General features: G+C 44.1%; 1 protein-coding gene across 4 annotated transcripts in view; it reads left to right on the top strand.

The window, feature by feature from the left end:
- Nucleotides 1-19,786, top strand: part of rerea (arginine-glutamic acid dipeptide (RE) repeats a) — a 146,744-nt gene that overhangs the window by 56,718 nt on the left and 70,240 nt on the right. For all 4 annotated transcript variants that reach the window (XM_049580777.1, XM_049580776.1, XM_049580778.1 and 1 more), the window contains 2 exons: nt 1,624-2,134; nt 12,152-12,222. In XM_049580777.1, coding sequence (XP_049436734.1) covers nt 1,768-2,134; nt 12,152-12,222 — 438 coding nt within the window. In that variant the 5' untranslated portion in view covers nt 1,624-1,767. The remainder of the gene's footprint in view (nt 1-1,623; nt 2,135-12,151; nt 12,223-19,786) is intronic.

The following is a 19,786-nucleotide window of genomic DNA, read 5'->3' as shown; positions in this document are numbered from 1 at the left end:
GTGTGTGTCCTTGCACGCACATGCGCGCTGAAACTCTCCGTCCTGCGTGTGCACTAATGTGTTCTTGTGTGTGTATATGCTGGCAGCCCAGTGGTCGCCGTGGTAACTCATCATTAGGTGATTAATGGGGCTGTGACGAGGCTGCGGTTTAATCAGGCCCGGTGTTTGTGTTGAAGCCGACGACAAGAGCAGCTGCCCTGTCAGTTGGTGTCTGCTCACGAGATGACAGCACCCGCTGCTGAGGAGCGCCGTTGTCAAAAGCGCTTCATTGTGTGTGTGTGTGTGTGTGTGTGTGTGTGTGTGTCTGACAAAATCCTTTCTTCCACCTTCCTCTTCCCTTCTATTCTTCCCCTCACATTCTTTCTAGCCCTCTCAATAAATGCACGTCCACTTGCAGACATGCTGTATAATTTTCACTCGGAGCTGGGGCTGCTTTACCTGGCTCAATCTCTACCCGTCCTCCTTTTTCACTCTCCCTCTCCCACCCTGCTATCACCACCATGGTAACGCGGGTGCTGATTGCCTGGTCTGATCCCTCTGGGGGCTGTAATAACTATTTCTAGTTAATTTGTTGCGGTGGGGGTGGAGGGGTAAACACTGGCAGTAAATGAGAAGCCTCCTTTGTAGGCGCAGTGTGTAGGGGCAGTGTAGCGCAGACAGCGTGCTGCTTCAGCTTTGCCCACTTCACTGTTTATGGAGGATTTCATTATGGCATGAGAAAGTGGTAGCTGGGCTCCTTTGAATTACGACGATAGCTGAAAATGGCAGTGAACTGGGCATGGCAAAATGACTGGCTCAGCCTCTCTGCTCTCCCTTTTCTTACCCAGTGGATTGCTGTGTTCTTCCCTCCAGAGCTGTCACTTCACATTAACACAGTGGTGACTGTCAGGGCAGAGGGTTGGGCTGGGGTGCAGTCCAGTAAGCCAGAGTACACACACACACACACACACACACACACACACACACACACACAAAACCACACACAGATGAGTAAAACTGTGCCTGGTGTCATCACAGATGGTCTGCAGAGAAGCTAGCCAGTTAACTCTGTCATTGAGCTTTATGCTGTGTCTCTGCCGTGGCATTGCAAACGACAAGCAGAGTCTTGTGCCGAAAAGCCCCTCGACACATTATCTCCGAGGAATTCTATTGGCTGCCAGCCTCATCCTCAATGCAGCGCTACCTCTTTATGGTTATTCAGTTACGACTTCCCTTAAGCTTATTGTGTTACAAATACTGTGCACGCAGCTTTTGTCATTCTACTTTTCTCACTCTCTTTTTTTCCGTCCCTCCACCCTCTAATAACTCTGTTTTACTGCCTCTCTGAAAGAATGGAAATATGTTTGAGCAGGAAGCTACGAGGTTCTGTTCTTTGATAGAGCTACTCGGTGCTCTCCAGAGTATACATGGTTGTGGAGGGGAGTGCCAACAATTACTGTGATGTTGAGAGGAGTCAGCACAGCTGCCTGATCTCTAGGAACTATTCTTGTATTTCTCACCCACAAAAGATTTCCTCCAGCACAAAACAGCCCTGTCTTACTTAGAAGATACAGCTTCTGTACTGTAAGGATATTGGTCATTTACATATAGTCATGCTAATTGTCCTTCTTCTCTCGTCCACAGCTTTTCTGAAACACTGGGGTTGTTGGTGTGGCCAAATTTTCCCTGGATTTGACTGGTAAATTCAGAAGACTGAAGCCCAGGCTCACAGTCTACCTTTCACGGAGGCCCAGCCGTGAGAGGACTGAGGAAGGCACGTGGCGGATCATGACGGCCGACAAAGAGAAGGAGAGGGAGAAAGAGCGGGACAGGGACAGAGATAGGGACCGGGACAAGAGAGAGGCTGGTAAGTCCCGCCGGCAGGACGGGGACCGGGGCGACCGTGAGAGTGAGAGCTCGAGGCCCCGACGCAGCTGTACGCTGGAGGGCGGGGCCAAGAACTATGCAGAGAGCGAACACAGCGAGGACGAGGACAACGACAATGGCAGCACAGGTGGAGGCAGTGGCACGGCCGAGGAGGCTGGCAAAAAGGGCAAGAAGAAGACGCCTAAGAAGAAGTCTCGCTACGAGCGCACAGAGAACGGAGAAATCACGTCCTTCATCACGGAAGACGATGTTGTTTACAGACCCGGAGGTAAGTTCAAGTCATGGCTAATCCAAATGTGTCAGCAGATGAGCCACACCACAAACTGCAGTGAGCACTGGTCAGTCCCCATTAATCAATTTCCCAGTTTACTGATAATCATAAGACCATCTCCTAACATCACATTCACGATATCCCACTTTGTCCCAAATAAGCTCTTTTTAAGAATTAAAGCTCCACTCCAGCCCGTCTTAATTCCTGTTTTTCGGTTAATGTCCTTTCTCCAACAGAGAATGGATGTGTGGTTAATAGTTGGGATGTATTCCATTACTATGGTATGTCAGATTGCCATTCTATCTTACATGTCAAAGTGATGGCATGGATTTAAGCAAGGATAGTGATAGTGGTTGCAGTGGATTTTTCTTCACCACCTTCACCTAAAGGAAATATGAATGAATATGAATTAAACATCAGCTGCAATTCAGTTACTTCTGAAGCACCAGCACCAACTGGCGATTGCTTAGTAATCTTATCCCTTACATTGCCAACTGTAGTCTGTAGATGTTATCTCATCCATATTACACAACGCTGAAAAAGTTTTAAGATTCACAGCGCTGTGCAGGGCCCAAAATCTAAAGAAACAATCCCACAATCCCAAACTGAAAGCTCACCATCTTGTCTTGCCTGTGACTCACACAACCCTAAACTGTATGTGCATTGCAGGTGTAGCTGCTAAAAGTATACAATCCACAGTTCATCCGCTCCGTGAACGGTTCTCATCTGTTACATTTTCAGTATAGCTAAAATACAGATAAGTTGACTATCTAGCTTACAACAATGTTTCTTGGTGTTGTTGTTGTTGTTGTTGGTGCGAGTGCGTCTGCTCAAGTTTGGGAGACGACGTGACTTCTACTATAGTCATACATCATCTTCCTTTCCTAGCAACAACCTTTTTTAAAAAAAGATAATTTTTGAGCACAGAAATTAAGTTAGTTGTCAGAAAATATATTTGGAGAACAGTGTGGCTAATCAGTATTGTCAGGAAATGACACAGAAAGATGTGAAATATTAAAAAAATGCCAAAACACAGTGGAGTGGGGCTTTAAGACACATTTTAATTACTCAATGGTTCATTTCTGGGTTCTTAAAGAAACAGTCGTCCGTGTTGCAATAAGCTGCTGAAGGATTGCAGATTCTCCAGAGTAGCGACTCTCTAACTGCAGAAGTACTCCCTCAGGCTAGAGGCCAATGCATCATACAATCAATTCCAAGTTGACCCACTCTGTGCTTTGTCTTGGCCTAAGTCAATAAAGCAAAGTGGTGCTTCTCTAGATGATGTGATAGTGACGACAGCCATGTTAATGATTTCATCCCAACACCATCTGACTCACTGAAAGTATGCTATCTCCTCTGGGGCCAAAAGGTACTCTAGTTTCCTGGAGTGATGTTTTAGCAGCGGTACAGTGTCTTTATTACATCTGATGCACGAGGCTAAAAAGAGAATCAACCTTTTCCGCAGCTGTAAACATGGCCTCTCTTTCACCTACTGTTTAGAAATCGGTTGTATTGGGGGGGGGGGGGGATGTCAACACTCGCTGTCGGAAGAAAGCCAGGCTAGCAAGTTGTGTGTGTGTGTGTGTGTGTGTGTGTGTGTGTGTGTGTGTGTGTGTGTGTGTGTGTGTGTGTGTGTGTGTGTGTGTGTGTGTAGTCTGCTCTCGCTCTACTACTGCTCAGTGCTATCCACCTTGCAACTAAATCATTGCCGCCATGTCTTTTCGTTTATCTGGCAGCTAGCAAAAGGTCAAGTAGTGGGGGTTGGGGAGGGTGGCCCATATTGCTTGGGTACTTAAAAAGAAAACGTAGGAAATTACAGCCAGTGTGTTAGGATATTTTCCCACCCATGCACACATCAACACAAACGCTCAGCCCTCCCTTTTTCTTTTTTTTTTTTTTTAGGATTTTTCAGCTACTTAAGAGACATCTTCAAGCAGGTGCAGTGAAACAGCCAGACCTCCCCACCCTGCACTTTCCGTCTAGCTGCGTAATCTTGTTGGCTAAATTATCTCTGCACTGGTATCAGTGGAGGTCCTCAAGCAAGCAGTCACACTGAACCCAAGTCTTGTTGTCGCTTAGTCTCTTTTTCTGTCTCTCTAACTCTCTGCAACAGACTCCATCGAAGCATTTTTTTTGCGCCGCATTTCATGTTTAATAGAGAGAGCACCGGCGCTTTGTCTCTTAGTTAACCATGCGGAGAAGGGGGAGCAGAGAGGGGGAGAGGGGGGTGAAACAAACGGAAGCAGTCAGTCACATCAATGAAACATTCACAAGGCATATAAGCAAAGCCCCGCAGAATATTTATATTTCCACATCCGAGCGCACAGCACAGCCAGCGTCTGGTTGATGGGGAATATTTATGTTTCCTGTCTTCTCCTTCAATTAGTTTGACAGGTCTGGAGCAGCCCAAGTGTCACAACCTGCTCCCACCGCCCAGACTGGAGCAGTTTGATTGGTTTAGATTAGGGATGAGCCAGGATAGGGGAGTGGGTGGCCCTAGCACTGGTACACTAGTTTGTAATTTACCTCCTATTGTCAACGTAGAATATCCTCCACCTCAGCAACTGACCTCCTGCTGTCTCCTCTGCTCATTGTTCAAGTGATAAAAGCCCTGTGTGTGTGTGCATGGTTGTGTGTGTGCGTTTTCCTCCTCCTGCTTGGTCATTGGTAGCAGCCTTCTTGCAATCAGATTTGATGTGTGCAGCTTAAGCAGGCACAAAGCCTGCAATGGATTATGCTTTACTAAATGTTAAATCCCCTTATAGGCGTCTAGTGACACACAATATGTAAAACTAACCACCCCTGGAGAGGGATTTGCACCGCCCCAGACATGGGGAGAGGGAAGAAGTCGGTGATGGAAGGCAGTGAAGAAACGGAAAGAAATTGAGAACCAAAATGCTGTTTTGATTGCTTTTGTCACAGGTAGCTTTAGAAACATACAGGCCCATGTCATCACATAAGAAATACCAAGTAAGCTAGTATTGAAACCGTCTGCGCACTCCCAATCTCCAGCCATCTTCCAATCTCTCTGCTCAGCCTCTCTATCCCTTGAAGATGGGCTCAGGCGGCTTAGTGCACATCGATTGGATGGGGAAGGGTGGAAGGAGAAGTGCAAATGGCCAATAGGTGGGCCTGCAGCTAGCTGTAGCTGTGCTGCTGTTTAAAAAAAGGATGGAGGAGTGTGTCTGTGGTGGCTAAGGGACTCTGTCCCAGGCCATTGGTATGGTCAGCTGCTGGGGTGAACAGCCTGATGCAGTGCAAACAGACATGCCAAATCGATCTGTGCCCCGTGGCTGAGCTCTCACCACTTCCCCAGGCTGGGCCAGACACCTCCAGAGCCTGTTCTCTACACTGGTCTACCCCCCCACCCCAGATTATAGATCCTCTCTCTGGAGATTATACACACTGCCATGGGGGGATCAATAGGAGACACCCTAGAAGCACAGAGACACACAAAAAACTTGTCCGTACACACACACATACATGGCACACTGATAACCAGTATTTCTGCACACTCAAAAGTGTACTGTAACACATATACATGCACACACTAACACATATACAAGGCATGCTTTTAACAGTCATAGACACGCTCCCTATCTCCAACAAGCACACTCCTTCAACACACACACACACACACACACACAGAGTACTATCCACATTGCTCATCCCTTCTCCTCACTGCAGCAGGACTGTGCTTGGCGCTGCAGGCAGCTGGCTGCCATAGCATGTCTCCTTCCTTCCTAACTGACTGGCTGGCTGGTTTGTTTAAAATGGAGAGAGCTAATGGAAACCACCTGCCCCCCTCCACTCCTTCTGCCCTTCTACCTCAGTTTATGTCACACAACATGGCTGCCACAGCCAACCCACTGAGTTTCAGGAAGATAAAGACGAGACTTGATTAGAGTGAGCAATTTCTTCTCAGGAAGTGATAGGTTTGTGTTGTGAGTGCAGTGTATAATACAGGGCTAGTCTGAGAAAAACACCTTGTGTGTATGAGTGTTGGGGGAGTTGTTGATGTGGACAGCTGGTGCTTTTTGCCGCAGCCACCACAGAACCCTAGGGAGTGTGTGTGTGTGTGTCACAGTATGTGTCATGTGCACACATAGTGAGCTGTGCAGCAGGAGTATGTCTGACACACACATGTAGAGCTGGATAACCAGCCCTCCCTCCTCCTCCTTTATTCAAACCCAGGATCAACTGTTGGCAGTCACACAAACCTGCCATGTTCTTCATGTTTGCAGAGGCTTCAGTTGTTCTTTCTTGGATAAATGTTCGCTGTAATATGTCTGCTGTAATGTTCTTCATGTTGTTTATCATGTATATTCTTATTACTGCTAATGATAAGTGATATCAACCACATCAGGTGTTGACCAGATGCAGCAGAATCATGTTAAAAATAATTTCTTAGTCATTTCAGTCGTATATTTTATATTGAAGGAGCTGTATATAACAGTCAGAGCATTAATAAAGCAGCAAACAACTCTTTCCTATGTAATAGTGGAGTAATGGCGTCCTGAGCAGAGAATGAAGTCACGTTCCCTCTGTGTGTTGTAATCAGAGCTCTGTCTGTGGTAGATTGCCCAGTGGCCTGTGCATGTTAGTGCATGTGAGTCCCTGTGTGTCTGTGTATCCCACCGGCTTGCTAATCACCACTGATAACACTGACCCGACTCACAGCGTTGTGGCAGAAGCGTAGCACCCACCCTCAGGTTTCCCTCCAGGTTAATGCCATTAGCTCTGTCAGCACTGTTAGTGGTGTCAACGATGTTTGTGCTCTGAGCACTGTTAGCTGCTAGCCTCCAGCTCAGTCACCTCCATGTCAAGGTCATTATAGTAAACTAAAAACTGAAACTAGGTGGGAAAAACATTGTAGTTAACTGAAATAAAATAACAACTAGATTTTAGGAAAAAAGAAACAGGAAATAGCTGAAACAATATTGTGTACTTACAAATAGAGATTATTAATCTTGAGGTTTTTCTGGTTAAATAAAAATAGATCAAACAAAACAAACTAAAATAGAATAAACAAAAAACAAACAAACATTGATTGTCTTAAGTTTTGGTGGTGTTCAGTTTGGTCAAATTTGTCTGCACAGTATGAGGAAAAGGATTTTTAAAGAATATTTACTAAACTAAAATGAGCAAACCCACTTTGGAAATTTACTCGATCCAAACAAAAACAAAAGACAGATGACAAAAAAAAAAAAGAAAATAAGGAAAAATAAAATAAATAATAAAACTATAACAACTGTGCTTCATGTTAAGAACCATGTGCAGACAACTTGAATCAGACACTGAATCATAGATATGCTCTGAATGTTACACAAATTTTTACTGTAGTATTTTTTTTTTTTGCCAGGACAGGTAGTGTAAGGGCTTAGCCAACCAACAGACAGCTTCTTTTGCAGATGCTCTAATACACCAGACCTTTAAATATAAATATTTTCTGTCATCTAGAGTTAAAAAAATGACCTAAACTTCATGTAGTACCTTTAAGATTGAATTGTAATGTAATGTCCAGTATCAACCATTGAACTACATCATTTATTTAAATTTGCACCACCAATCATTTTTCACTTTATTGTCCAGATGGATATTTGATTTAGAGAGAAGTAAACTATACCTCATAGGAACAAAACATATTTGGACTCTGTTTTCAGAGTGAAATCCTCGTGAGGAGCCAGTATAATGTGGTTCAGTGTCTGTTAGATCAGTTATTCTAGAGCCAAGACACCGTAGGCTAGTATACGATTAGCATAGCACATCCCCTGCGCTACAAAGGCTAGCTGTCGATCAGTTTGCAGTTTCCAGTCAAGCTAACATGAGGGACAAGCCCTCGGAGTCATCTCGTATTGAAACATAGCAGTGTGAATCTGTAGCCTGTCGCTAACTGAACAGATCTATTTTTAAAAAGCCCTCTCTGCTCTCCCATCTCTCCCCACGCTAGAGACTCTGGGAAAAGGGCTTTTTAGTGAAATCCAACCACCTGCCGACTGCTAAATGAGAAAGCGTGGGCTAGCCGAGAGGGAAAGGAGAGGAGGAGGAGGGAGGAGGGTTGGGGGGGTGTTGTCAAAGAGCCTCTGTTCTCCCCTAGGAGCTCAGTCAGCTGTAGGCCTGCCCCATTGTAGAGAGCTGATGGTATCGCTTGCCAGGTATTTCCCACTGCTTTTCCAGTGAGAAGAAGGGAGAGTTGTTGGGCTTGTGGATGAGGAGAGAGGACGGAGGAAAGTTGGTGGAGAATCAAAGTGTCCGTGCGCCTCCAGGCCTTCACTGCCTGTTACGCCACCCCGCTGGGACCAACCCAGCAGGAAGTGGCACAAGGCAGCCTTGGTCATCAGCTGGTGTCCCTCGCGGAGACTTGCTGCGGTCGGTGGTGGATCAGTAATAACACCAGTTTCCCTCTTTCTCCCAAGCTCTGTGTCTCTCTTGGCCTTCCAGTCCCCTCACACCCCTGTGGTTCCATTATTGCATTCCTTGTGCTATTTAATTTTAGGATCAGTACACTCAAGAGGGGGGAGCTTTGCTAAAGCCGTGCACTACTCTGCTGCGTCTCTGTGTGTGTGCTTGGGCGTTTGCGCATGTGTGTTTCGCCGGTTTGAGCCGAGCACCCTTTATAACAATGCAGGTGCGTCCTGTCGCATGGCTAACACTCACCACCTGCGAGCACGCCTGAAACAAACTCTCGTCTTGATGTAATCAGCCTGTCTTCTATCCTAAAATATGCTCATATTCTTGCTGTGTTTAGCTGATCTCATTCCACAGCACCAGCCGCCTCCCCCCATCACTGTTTACAAAACACTGGCGTATATGACTGTGTTCACAATGTGACTTTTCCATTGTTGGTGGCTCGTAAAAGAAAGCCAAGCTGATATTATCTAAGAGCTCCCCCCCTCCCCTCAGCTGAAATGCTGCAGCAAATTAAACAGCATCTTATTTGCTTGATACAGAGAGTAGGACACGGCTCTTTTGCTGAGGCTAGGTGTGTTTTAGATTAGACATGCTTGGCAGCCATAAGAGAATGGCTGGCTGAACAATGAGCTACAGCTGAGAAAATTGCTGTGTGTGTGTGTGTGTGTGTGTGTGTGTGTGTGTGTGTGTGTGTGTGTGTGTGTGTGTGTGTGTGTGTGTGTGTGTGTGTGTCACAGGGTTACAGCGATGAATATTCTGTTGTTTGAACTCAGCAGTGACAATGTAATTGGAGAAACAGTGACCGCCAGGATCGGGTTTCAGTGAAGTGCTCAGGTCTGAGGAACTGCGCTCAGTAGCTTCATGATTATCTCCCGGTGTCAAAGTATTGAACTTTCTCTCGCTCTCTATCAGTCTGGGTGGCGGCGGCAGTCCGTAGTGGATTGTCGGGTGGAGGCAAGTAGAAGAAGTTAAAGTTAACGGCTGCGGAGGGAGTGAGAGCACTCAACTACAAAGACTCTGCTGTGGTTCTCCCTCCTACAGCGAAGGCTACATCCATCCAACGAGCACACACTTCAACCCTTAAAAAAACTGCCCATCCCCCCTCATAGACCCCCACCACGGCTAAACCTCTCGTCCCTCCCCTTTCCACTTCTCCACTTGAGCGAGGAGACCCACTTCCAAATGCACAAAATGGCAGGAATGTTTAACAAGCCAGGCAGACCCTGGAGGAACCGTGTGGCCCGCTTCCACCAGCCCCCCAACCTCCCCGAGCTCTGATGCCTCCTCTTTCGCTCAAACGGCAGAGTCTGAAGCATTAACTGGGTTTTAACTTTCACATTCATTGAGAATCGTGTTATAGTCGCTTTCAGAGAAATGCCCTTGAGGTAGTCGACTTTTAGTGCCCAGGATGAATTCAAAATGTGCTTTTGACGTTCGAAGAATAGACTCGCTTGCTGTCTGTGAATGATTAAACTAGATCCCTGTCTCTTTTTTTCCCACCACCTATCTTTTTCACTCTCGCTGTCTGCTCTTTATGCCTGTTGATGTGCTCTGGGGTGTAGACACAGAGATCTGGCCCCTCTAAATGAATGTGCCGACGAGGTGAAGGGACACTAAACCCTAATTCCCCCGATTTGACTCCTCTGAAACATGTCATCTCATTCAGATTAGTCTCTTTTGTTCTCGGCCCTCCCCCCACCTCCCTCCCGCTTGCTCCCTCCTCCTCCTCCACCCGCTTCTCCCTGTCTCTCCCAACTCACACACACACACACACACACACACACACACACACGCACACACACACACACACACACACACACTCAGTGTTGCTCACAGATCACACAATAGCACTGATGGATATTTTCATTCATGTTATCTTGTAAATGACTTCCAGGGATGGTGTAGAGGAGGGAGAAAGGAGGGAGAGGGGAAAAGCGAGAAGAGGGCAGTAGTGAGAAAGATATAATGCGTCACTCAGAGCCAGCGAGGGCGATAAACCCCCCCCCCCCCTTAGAACAGCTCATTCAGCCCACAGCAGATAACAAGCCCACCCTGGGGTTACACACACACACACACACACACACACACACACACACACAAAGCCTCTCAAAAAACAAAGCCATGATGTCACAGACGCACTCGTACACACCAGCCCCTCTACAAATGGTATCTTGGGTGTCAGAGCCATTTAATATCTTTGCCAACCCTCTTTTCCTCTGCAAGCGGTAAAGATAAACCACAGCCAGATCGATAACTCTGTTGACACAAACAAATAAATAACAGATGAAGGCACCGTCACTCACTGGAAACAAAAAAAAAACCTAGCTGCTTATCTTTTGTTAGAGAAAGTGTTGCTTAGTCCTTCCTTAAGGAACAGCTCAGCATGTATTTGGGTGAAATGAGCACTAGCGGTTTGTGTTGTCAGTGTAAGTCTTACCTATAAATCAAAGCGTACAGAGCTGCAAGATATTGTCCGTCTTCATTGGCCTTGTGTGTGTATGTGCGTGTGTGTGTTAATGTTGGCGAGTGCTACGCTCTGTTGCACCAAACGGCAGCCACGACCAGCCTTGGGAGCAGTCAAATAGCTTGTTACATTGCTTCCACCTGAATAGAAGGTCAATTTTTTTCAGTGTGTGATGTAGTTTTCAATCAATTGTCAGTGGCTTTTGATTGCTTCGTCCGTTGAGCAAGCAAGAACTGTCTTTTCACAGGTTATTATTGAAACCAAAATAAATCTTTTTTTCCTTCTCAGTTTGATCACACTCATGGTGTTGTGTTTCTGCTAAAAGCAAAAGGTGAATGGGAGACTATTATGCTAATTAGACTTTTGTGGATTCAAATCTCTTCTTCTATAATAATTCTAACCCTTGGCTGTTTCTGGAAAACACTGTGCCAGGCTTAGCAGTAACCATTAGCCATGTCCCCCCCTTCTGCCTCCTCCTCCTTTTCTTCTCCACAGAAGTGGCTGTGTGTTTTTGTCCTCTGCAGCGTGAATGTTTTTGTTAAGGAGATGAGGGTTCACGACCTGGCCATACCACCAGTCACATTCAATTTAACAGCACAGCCGGCCAGGGCCACCTCCTCACACACAATTTGAGGGGGCTGCTTTTAACACTTGTGAGGGTTATGTAATTTGGCCACATTTTAAACCACGAGAGGACAGAAGGTGAATTTCTTTTTGTGTGTGTGTGTTTGTTTCAGCGCGAAGCTAACCCAGAGTTAACTGGACATATATGTAGGTGTAATGACAGAAGTTGTCATTTTGCAGCAGTGAGTTACAGTGGTGACTGGGGGGGGGGGTGGAATGGGGTTAAAGCCAGTATTACTCACTGGTGTATAAATGGAGTGGAACAATAACATAATTCCCCTTGGGCGTAATGTTTGCTTTGGAAAGGCAACCTTGTAGCGCTCCAAAAGTCCTTAATCCTATTACTCGCATTCCAATTGAATTTGACTCAAGGAGAAAAAATGTCTTTTCAGCAGAGGTAACAGCACCCAAAATAATATATTACTGAGTCTGGCTGCAAAAAAACACGAAAGCTTTGGGAAGTGTGAACATCTTCTTTCAAACTCACTTTTCCTTTTCTTCTCTCTCACTCGCAGATTGTGTGTACATTGAAAGTCGGCGGCCCAACACTCCCTACTTCATTTGTAGCATTCAGGATTTCAAGCTGGTGAGTACATTCCACTTCCTGTCTGTCCTGTTTTATGTCCTCACGCTGGCCTGAGGTTCACCACTAATGTGCCCGCCCATCCCGTGTCGCAAGCTGGAAAACAAACCACTGTTGTTACTAGTGAGCAGAAATGCCAAAAGAAATCAAGGCTACGATGTCGTGTGCACCATAATTAGGAGATATAGTTGCTGAGTTGCACATTTTCTTTCGCTTTGGTCGTCTGATGAAGAGTGAATACAAATCCTAGTGAAATACGATTTATTATCAGTTTGTATCCTGAGGTTTGTTTTGAAAGGGTCATGTGGAAAAATAAAAACCCCTCAGAGAGTCAGGCTTGAATATTAACCACCTTTGTGATCCACTGGCAGTGTAATAATGCTTGTAATGGAAATAAAGATGTTTGTCGATGCACTTAATTGATTTAATGAAGGAGACCGTCACCAGTTTTCAATTGATTTTTTTACAACCTAATGTGGCCAAATTGCCTCTTTTGCTGAATAAAGAAAGAAATTAGTTTTTAATTTGCTACAGAGAATGGCTGATTCATCAGGCTCAGTCAGTTTAGTGAAGTGGGGCTTGTTTTCTCTGCAATAGGACACCGAAAATGTATCACAGACACACACACACACACACACACACACACACACACAGATACACAGACAAATTGATTTTCCCACACTGCATTCTCTGTTTGCTAAAGGGGAAGTTGCATTTGAGTTCACCAGACAGATTTGTCTTCGTTCATGCTGATGAAAAAGGATGTAACCTCATGGTTTGAGATATGTGGTTAGATATGCTACGCTGCAGTTGACTGTAGAGACACGCTGCACAGGTTTACAAATCACAAATGTCTCACAGTTACCTGTACACCATTCAGATTATCATTTTTAAAAAATCAATATATAATTTTGAAGCGCCACATTATCAAACTGGGTGTTTTTACACACTCAGTAATAATGGTTAGCTCCATGTGGTTTTTTCTCAGAGGTCAGTGCCACCAAACAAGTGTTTCTTTTGGCTAAGGAAATTTCATGGTCAAAGTTCACCAAATGTGAACTCACCAGTGAGACCTGAAATCAATCGTTTTTAATTGGCCCTTTGTTAGGTTTCCAGCTGCCATGAATGGAGAGTAGAACACATTTCAGTGCAGGTTTGCAGTATTGTGACTGCCTTAAAGTCCCTGTGAAATGAAAAATAAATTTTCGTAGTTTTAATTCGATGTCCTTGTGTTAATCCATAATTTATCTCTTGTTATATGCCAAATATATATCAGTAAATCAGTATCAATATTTTTATATCGAAATCCCTGTCTTTTCTCCTCCTGTAAAACCAAGTGAAATAGTTTCAAATGTTTGATGACTCATGCTGCACTCACAAGTGTTTACAAAAGTTAATCAAATCAAATAAGACTTTGGGCAGTTAGCTGGCCACACTGGTGATATAAAACTGCACTTCACTGTTTGTGGGTTGTAGCAGCAAGCTAACAGAGCGATATGTAGAGAGATACAATGTGACTTGTCCCACATTGTACATTGTCCCAAACAATGTGACTGAAGTATAATTCATTCATCTCTACCTCATCCTGCTCCTGATGTACTAAAGAGTTGTCTCACTTCTGAGACAGGAACAGAGGTAGTAACAGCGCCGAAACAATGTCTGTATAAACAGGACAGTTGGCAGAATGGGATCATAGGCGGCACCGTTGTGATGCTTTGACAACGTGTTATGTGTGTAGCTCACTGTGGGGTTTTTAAAAAGTAGCTGTTAGCAGTTAGCAACTAACTCGAAGAAGACCAGCAGCTGTAAATGTCCACAAATTGTAAAAGCAATGAGGTGAGGGAGGTCCTTACTCTCTGAGCGGTGGACCAGATCAGCTGCCATATAACAGGGACAGTAAATGATTGTTATTACCATGTTATGCCATTGTTGTTGTTCAGAAAGAGCTGCCGATGCATTTGTTATGTCAAACTAGATGCTGACACTGTTTTGTTAAATGTCACGACTGTCACACTCTCTTTTGATTCCACAATGCTGGGATGCTGTCTAAAGTCACACACTGGAGGGGAATGATGCAGCTGTTGTTTGGTTCTGTGTAACAATGTAAAGGCGGCATGAAGAAAGGACTTTGTAGCAGCCCTATAGCACGATCTCTGTGTAAAAAGGGCTAGAGAGGGAGGTATGTGTGGAGCCAACAGTCTGCTCAGCAGCTTTTTAGCGGTCCAATCAAATGCAAAGGATTTGATTTTTAATCCCTCTTGTAACTGTACACCACTCAAATATTCTGTTTCACTGGGGAATATGTCACAGCACAAGCTAAAGACGCTTTACCTTCTGTTTTATTAGGGCTTAAATGTGCAAATACCACAGGAATATGTAATCGATGTGTCCGTGTTGTCAAATGAAGCAGCATCTAACCCTGCCGGTGTGAGCATTGCCTGTCTTTTAACAGATTGGTTGTCTAAGTAGAGTGCAGAGGGCTCGGTGAGGGGCGGCCAGGCCCCAGGGGGCCAAAGTAATGGCTGCCAACAGCCAGGGTGATGATGGGAGGTCAACTCAGAGGCCACACACATGCACACACACCACTTTTGTGGTAGTGTGTGTATGTATATACGTGCGTGTATGCGTTTGACGTAGGTGTGTTGGCGCTTTCATATGAGAATACTTTTGTGCGTGAAGGGCGGTTGTTGTGTGTGGAAGGGGCTTTAAGGTGAGCTGGAGGCCTTGCAGCGGGGAGGACAGCCAGGCCCCACAGCAGCAGGGCTTTAATCGGATTGCTGCTAGAGAGTGCTGAGGACGGCAGGAACCCCTCCTCGCGCACGTACATGTGCGCACACACACTCGCAGGAAAAACCCACGCACCTGCACCTTGATTAAGAGCGCCAGAAAAGGTCCAGGGCAGACAGAGGTAATTGTCCAGAGAGGAAGAGAGAATACTGGCTCCATTAGCTGACCCCTCTCTCTTTTCCCTCTTTTCTCTCTCTGTGTCTCTCTCCCTCTCTGTTACTCCCTCCCCCCCCAATCCATCTGTAATTAATGAACAGCCATCTGCATGCCTGTATGTGTTTGAGCAGACTGTACCCTTGTCCTCCTATGTTAAAACAACAAGCCCCGCTGGCTCTCTAAACATGTACAGCGCTTTTCAATGAGCACACTTTGTCACCAGGCTACAAATCACAAAAGATCGGCACAACGTAGTTACATTAAAAACTCCTAACCTAAGACCAAGGCAAAATCCTCTTTTACGATGATAGCTGGTTGAGTTTGTAATTGCACACGCTAACTGGCCAGCCCTGAATCTACCCTGTCTCCCTGCTCTCAAAACTGGGGCACAGACTTGTGCCTTTGGGAGAAAAAAACAAATCATCCACTCATTCTCCTCTTTTGTGGCACATAATGGTCAGCGTAATCTCATTTCCTCCTCTTGCCACAATATATTGAAAAGCAGAGACAACAGGCAACTTGAGATCCATGTAAGCGAACCACGCATTAGATGTCAACTCATTCTCTTTATTTCCTATCCTCTCATCCTTCCCTGCCTCTGTCTTCGACCCCCACTTTTTTCTTGCCGTACGAATTATCGATCAACCCCCCTCTGTGTGGGGGAACAGGGCTTTGGAGGCGCAGCAGAGGGGGAGGAAATTTCATTGGTCCTGAACCAAACAACCTCATCAATATTGCCCGTCTCGCACCCTTCTCCTCTTTCCTGTCTCCCTCTCTCCTCCCTCAGTCTTTAGGCTGCAACAGTCTCACTCGTGTACTTTATCTAATGACCTGTGAATCCAATTAGTGGTGTGTAGAAATCCTGAATGCAGCCATCAATCTCTTCTGCGTGGGGAAGAACAAGGATTGAAGCCTGCCTCTCTGTCTCTTTATATCTTTTTCCTCTCACTGTGATTCTGATACTAGCATTTTTGCATGTATGTGTGCTTCCTCGTTGCTTCTGTACACACACACACAGCGCAGTCATTCAGCAATAACGCATGCAAAAAAAATCCATTCTGCAGCATTATTGGGGTCATTTTGAACATTTTCATGTCAATTTCCCGAGTTTGTTTACTCAACAGTGGCAGCTGTGGTGCCCACTATAACCTCTGTGACATATTGATCTAGCCATAGATTTCAGCCTCCCGCCTTCCTCCTAAAATGTCTGCCCAGATACAGAGGTGACCAGTAGGAGGCCATTTTAACCGTTGGAGGTATTAAACAAAATCAGGAGCTGAAGCGCTCTCACGCTCATGTTTAGATTATTAGAAAATGGGACATATTTATTAACAATAGTAAAAATGATTTACAAAACTTACTGTACATTTTGATTGATGATTTCTTTAATAGCACAAAAAAAGGAATATAAATAATAACAGAATATGCAAGGGTGGCCAAAAGACTTAAAGGCTTATCATGAGTCTCCCTTGATTTTGATTATAACAATTAAGTGAAAGAAACTTAAACCAGATACAATTTTGAATACGTCTTGATGTCATTATCCTTTCACAAAAAGTCAAAAATGCTAGAAGAAATCAGTGCTATAACGTCAAGTGCACCATAACAAGATAAATCTATGAGAGAGCCATTCAACATGAAATGTGAATTTAAGTGAATTAGGGAACTGTCACAACAGATGCACACATAACTAGTCAATAAAAATGTGTATTAGGATGAATTTTTTAAAAAATCTGTCTTTTATTCCCTCTGATGTGATCAATTCAGTCAATTAAGACCCAACAATCCTCCAGTGTGTTTTTCCCACAAGGGCTAGTTTCAGTTTCCACCTGGAGCCATGACCTTGTAATGTGTTTACTATCTATATTTAATGAGAGTAATGCAGTGAGCCGGCTGACCGTAGACGTGTGTGTTGTGTGTGTGTGTGTGTGTGTGTGTACATGTGTATGTTCGTCTTTATGTAACTTATATTATGATCATGAGGTTTGTGTGTGTATATATCTGGTGCAGCACGTCACATGCACACTGTGTGAGTCGCTGTGAGAGGAGAACCTGAGACAATAAGCCATCTGACAGCGACTGAGCACCGAACAATCTGCAGCCATATCTGCCCATTGACCCTGGCTTCACCAATCCATCCTGCTTTTCTTACCTCGATTGTCTCCTCTGTCTCCATTTCTCTCCCTCTCTCATCTGTCTGTTTCTACACTTCATTCCCCCCTCATCCCCACTCCTCTTTATCTGCTGTCACTCACCTCCCTCCCTCGCTCCTCCCAGCCCATGTTCTAGTCATTGTGTCCATGTCCTCGACGCTCATTGACCCCCCCCTCCCCTCCTCCTCCTTGCCTGCCTCTCTGCTTGTATCTAACCTCATTTGCTGTTATTGGCCAAGTCAGCTGTGTTCTGTCCTCCCTCCCTTCCTTCCCCACATCCCTCTCTCTTACTCCCTTTGCTTTCTCCCAGCATCCCTGCCTCCCTCCCTCTTTCACTAATGGAGTGATTGCAGCGTTTCTCCCTCCGGGAACGCGGGATTGAGGAGCCCAGTACGCCAACGCACACACAGATTTTTCTCTGTCGCACACACACATCTCCCTGCTTATGGACATTTAATTAGATGCCATGTACAATGCAATTATCTTGCCAGGAGTCCAGCTCATATGTTGTAGGCCTGATCAGCTTAAAAGGATGAGGGATTTTCTTTGTCATATAACCAGTATGCTGTGTGTGTATCCGTTGGTTTTTATTGTGTGCCCCTCGTCTTGGCTTCAGTTTAAAATCACAGAGTAAGGTTATAGCCATCTCAAGGTTGAGCGTGCTCTGTTTGCACTGTGAGATGTGTACAAGTCAATCTGTGATAGGTTCTGCATTCACACGCGTTTGGTGAAAACATGCCGTGATGGTTTGTCCTGGCCTTCGGACCTCATTGTACACGTTTCTGTAATTGAAAGCAATTGATGTGTGTCAGTCTAATTGATGAGACGCGTTAAAAGAAAAGGTGTGCCTGGAACATGAGGTGCCTATAAACCATAGCTTCTATTGATTAGTGTTTGGCCTCACGTCTCACATGCAGGATTTGTTCATGTGGGGTCGCTTGACCTTTGGATGCCTAATGAGCAAGGATACACTTAAGAGCTGCAACAATTAGTCAATTAAGCAATTAGTTCATCGACAGACAATTAATTGGCAACTATTTTGATCATCAAATAAACGTTTTAGTACGTTTTTGTTAGCAAAAAAAGCCAAATATTTGCTGTTTTCATTCTTCCTAAATTCTCAAGTTTTATGCTTTTCTTTGTCATGTGATGATAAACGATGATAACATTTTTGGACCGTGGGTTTAGATCACAACATATCACTTGAAAAGACAGGGTGTCTGCAGGTGCTTAAAAAGTCTAAAAAAATATTAGACCTTTAAAAGTCGTTAAAATAGTCTTAAATTTGAATTCATGAGGTCTTAATTACCACAAACATTTTATCTAGTCTCATTCATTCCTCTTTTAGTTTCTTTTTGTAAAAATTAGTCAAGTGTGACTGTCCATATATCTGATTTTACAAATCTTTAAACCTACCACTAAACCTAATACTGTCTTTTTACTTGCCTTTGCCTGTTGGCAAAATTTAATCAAACTCACTCCAATAACCAAATGCCTACATAAAACCTATTTCTTCATTTATATATTCTACTTACCTTCATACTTACGTGCAATGCTTGAATAAGACAAAGATAATTTGCCCAAAAATCTGTCTTAAGTTTGGTAACAAATGATCTTGAAATGGTCTTTAAAAGCATTAAACATAAGTGTCTGATACCTGTAAACACCCTATGACATCGTCATGCGCTCTGGGAAAATGCACAGGGCATGTTTCACTATTTTCTGGCATTGTATCGACAAAACCATTAATTGATCAGTTGAGAAAATAATGGGGTGATTAAAAATGAAAATCAATCTTAAGTGCAGCCCTAATACACATGGTAAATTGTTTTAACAGGAGAAGAACAAAAAATATTGAGGCATCCTGATGTCGATTATATTGTTCGTGTATCCCAGCTAACTGTGATTTTTGCCAGCTTATGTTGTCACATCACGCTTTCCTCATATTTACTCTCATTTAACTGTGAACTGTCAAACAAAACAGAGAAATTATTCAATTGTCTTTCAAAATTAGTTTCTGCTCTTCATTTATCTGTTAAAAAATGAATTTTGGCAGCCATTTAAATTTGTTATATTCTTTTCCCCAACAGCTCTGCTAATAGCATTTGTGTACACTTACTTGTGAAAAGATATCACCATCATTTATGTTTTAAACTTGTTGAAACGATTGATGGGTAAGCCAGAACACTTAATTAGCAGATAGCTTAAAAAATAAATGATTAAAAACAGCAATTTATAGTTTTCTTTTTTACATTTTCCCTTAACATTGCAACGTGGCACAATTATTTCTAGGACTATAATAGAATTAGCAGTTATGTTTTAATGATGCACAAAACACCAGATTTTCCCAGCAGTAATTCATCTAGCTTGTTCTGCTGTGACGTGTTTTTAAATACAATCCAGACTTTAAAACAATGGTGCAAAATTAACATCACATACAGTTCAAATTCTATCATAAATATGTTAATGTG

Source organism: Epinephelus fuscoguttatus, linkage group LG7 (genome assembly GCF_011397635.1).
Source record: "Epinephelus fuscoguttatus linkage group LG7, E.fuscoguttatus.final_Chr_v1".
Taxonomy (NCBI): domain Eukaryota; kingdom Metazoa; phylum Chordata; class Actinopteri; order Perciformes; family Serranidae; genus Epinephelus; species Epinephelus fuscoguttatus.
The sequence above is the reverse complement of the archived record's forward strand: the minus strand, read 5'-3'. Positions and strand labels throughout refer to the sequence as shown.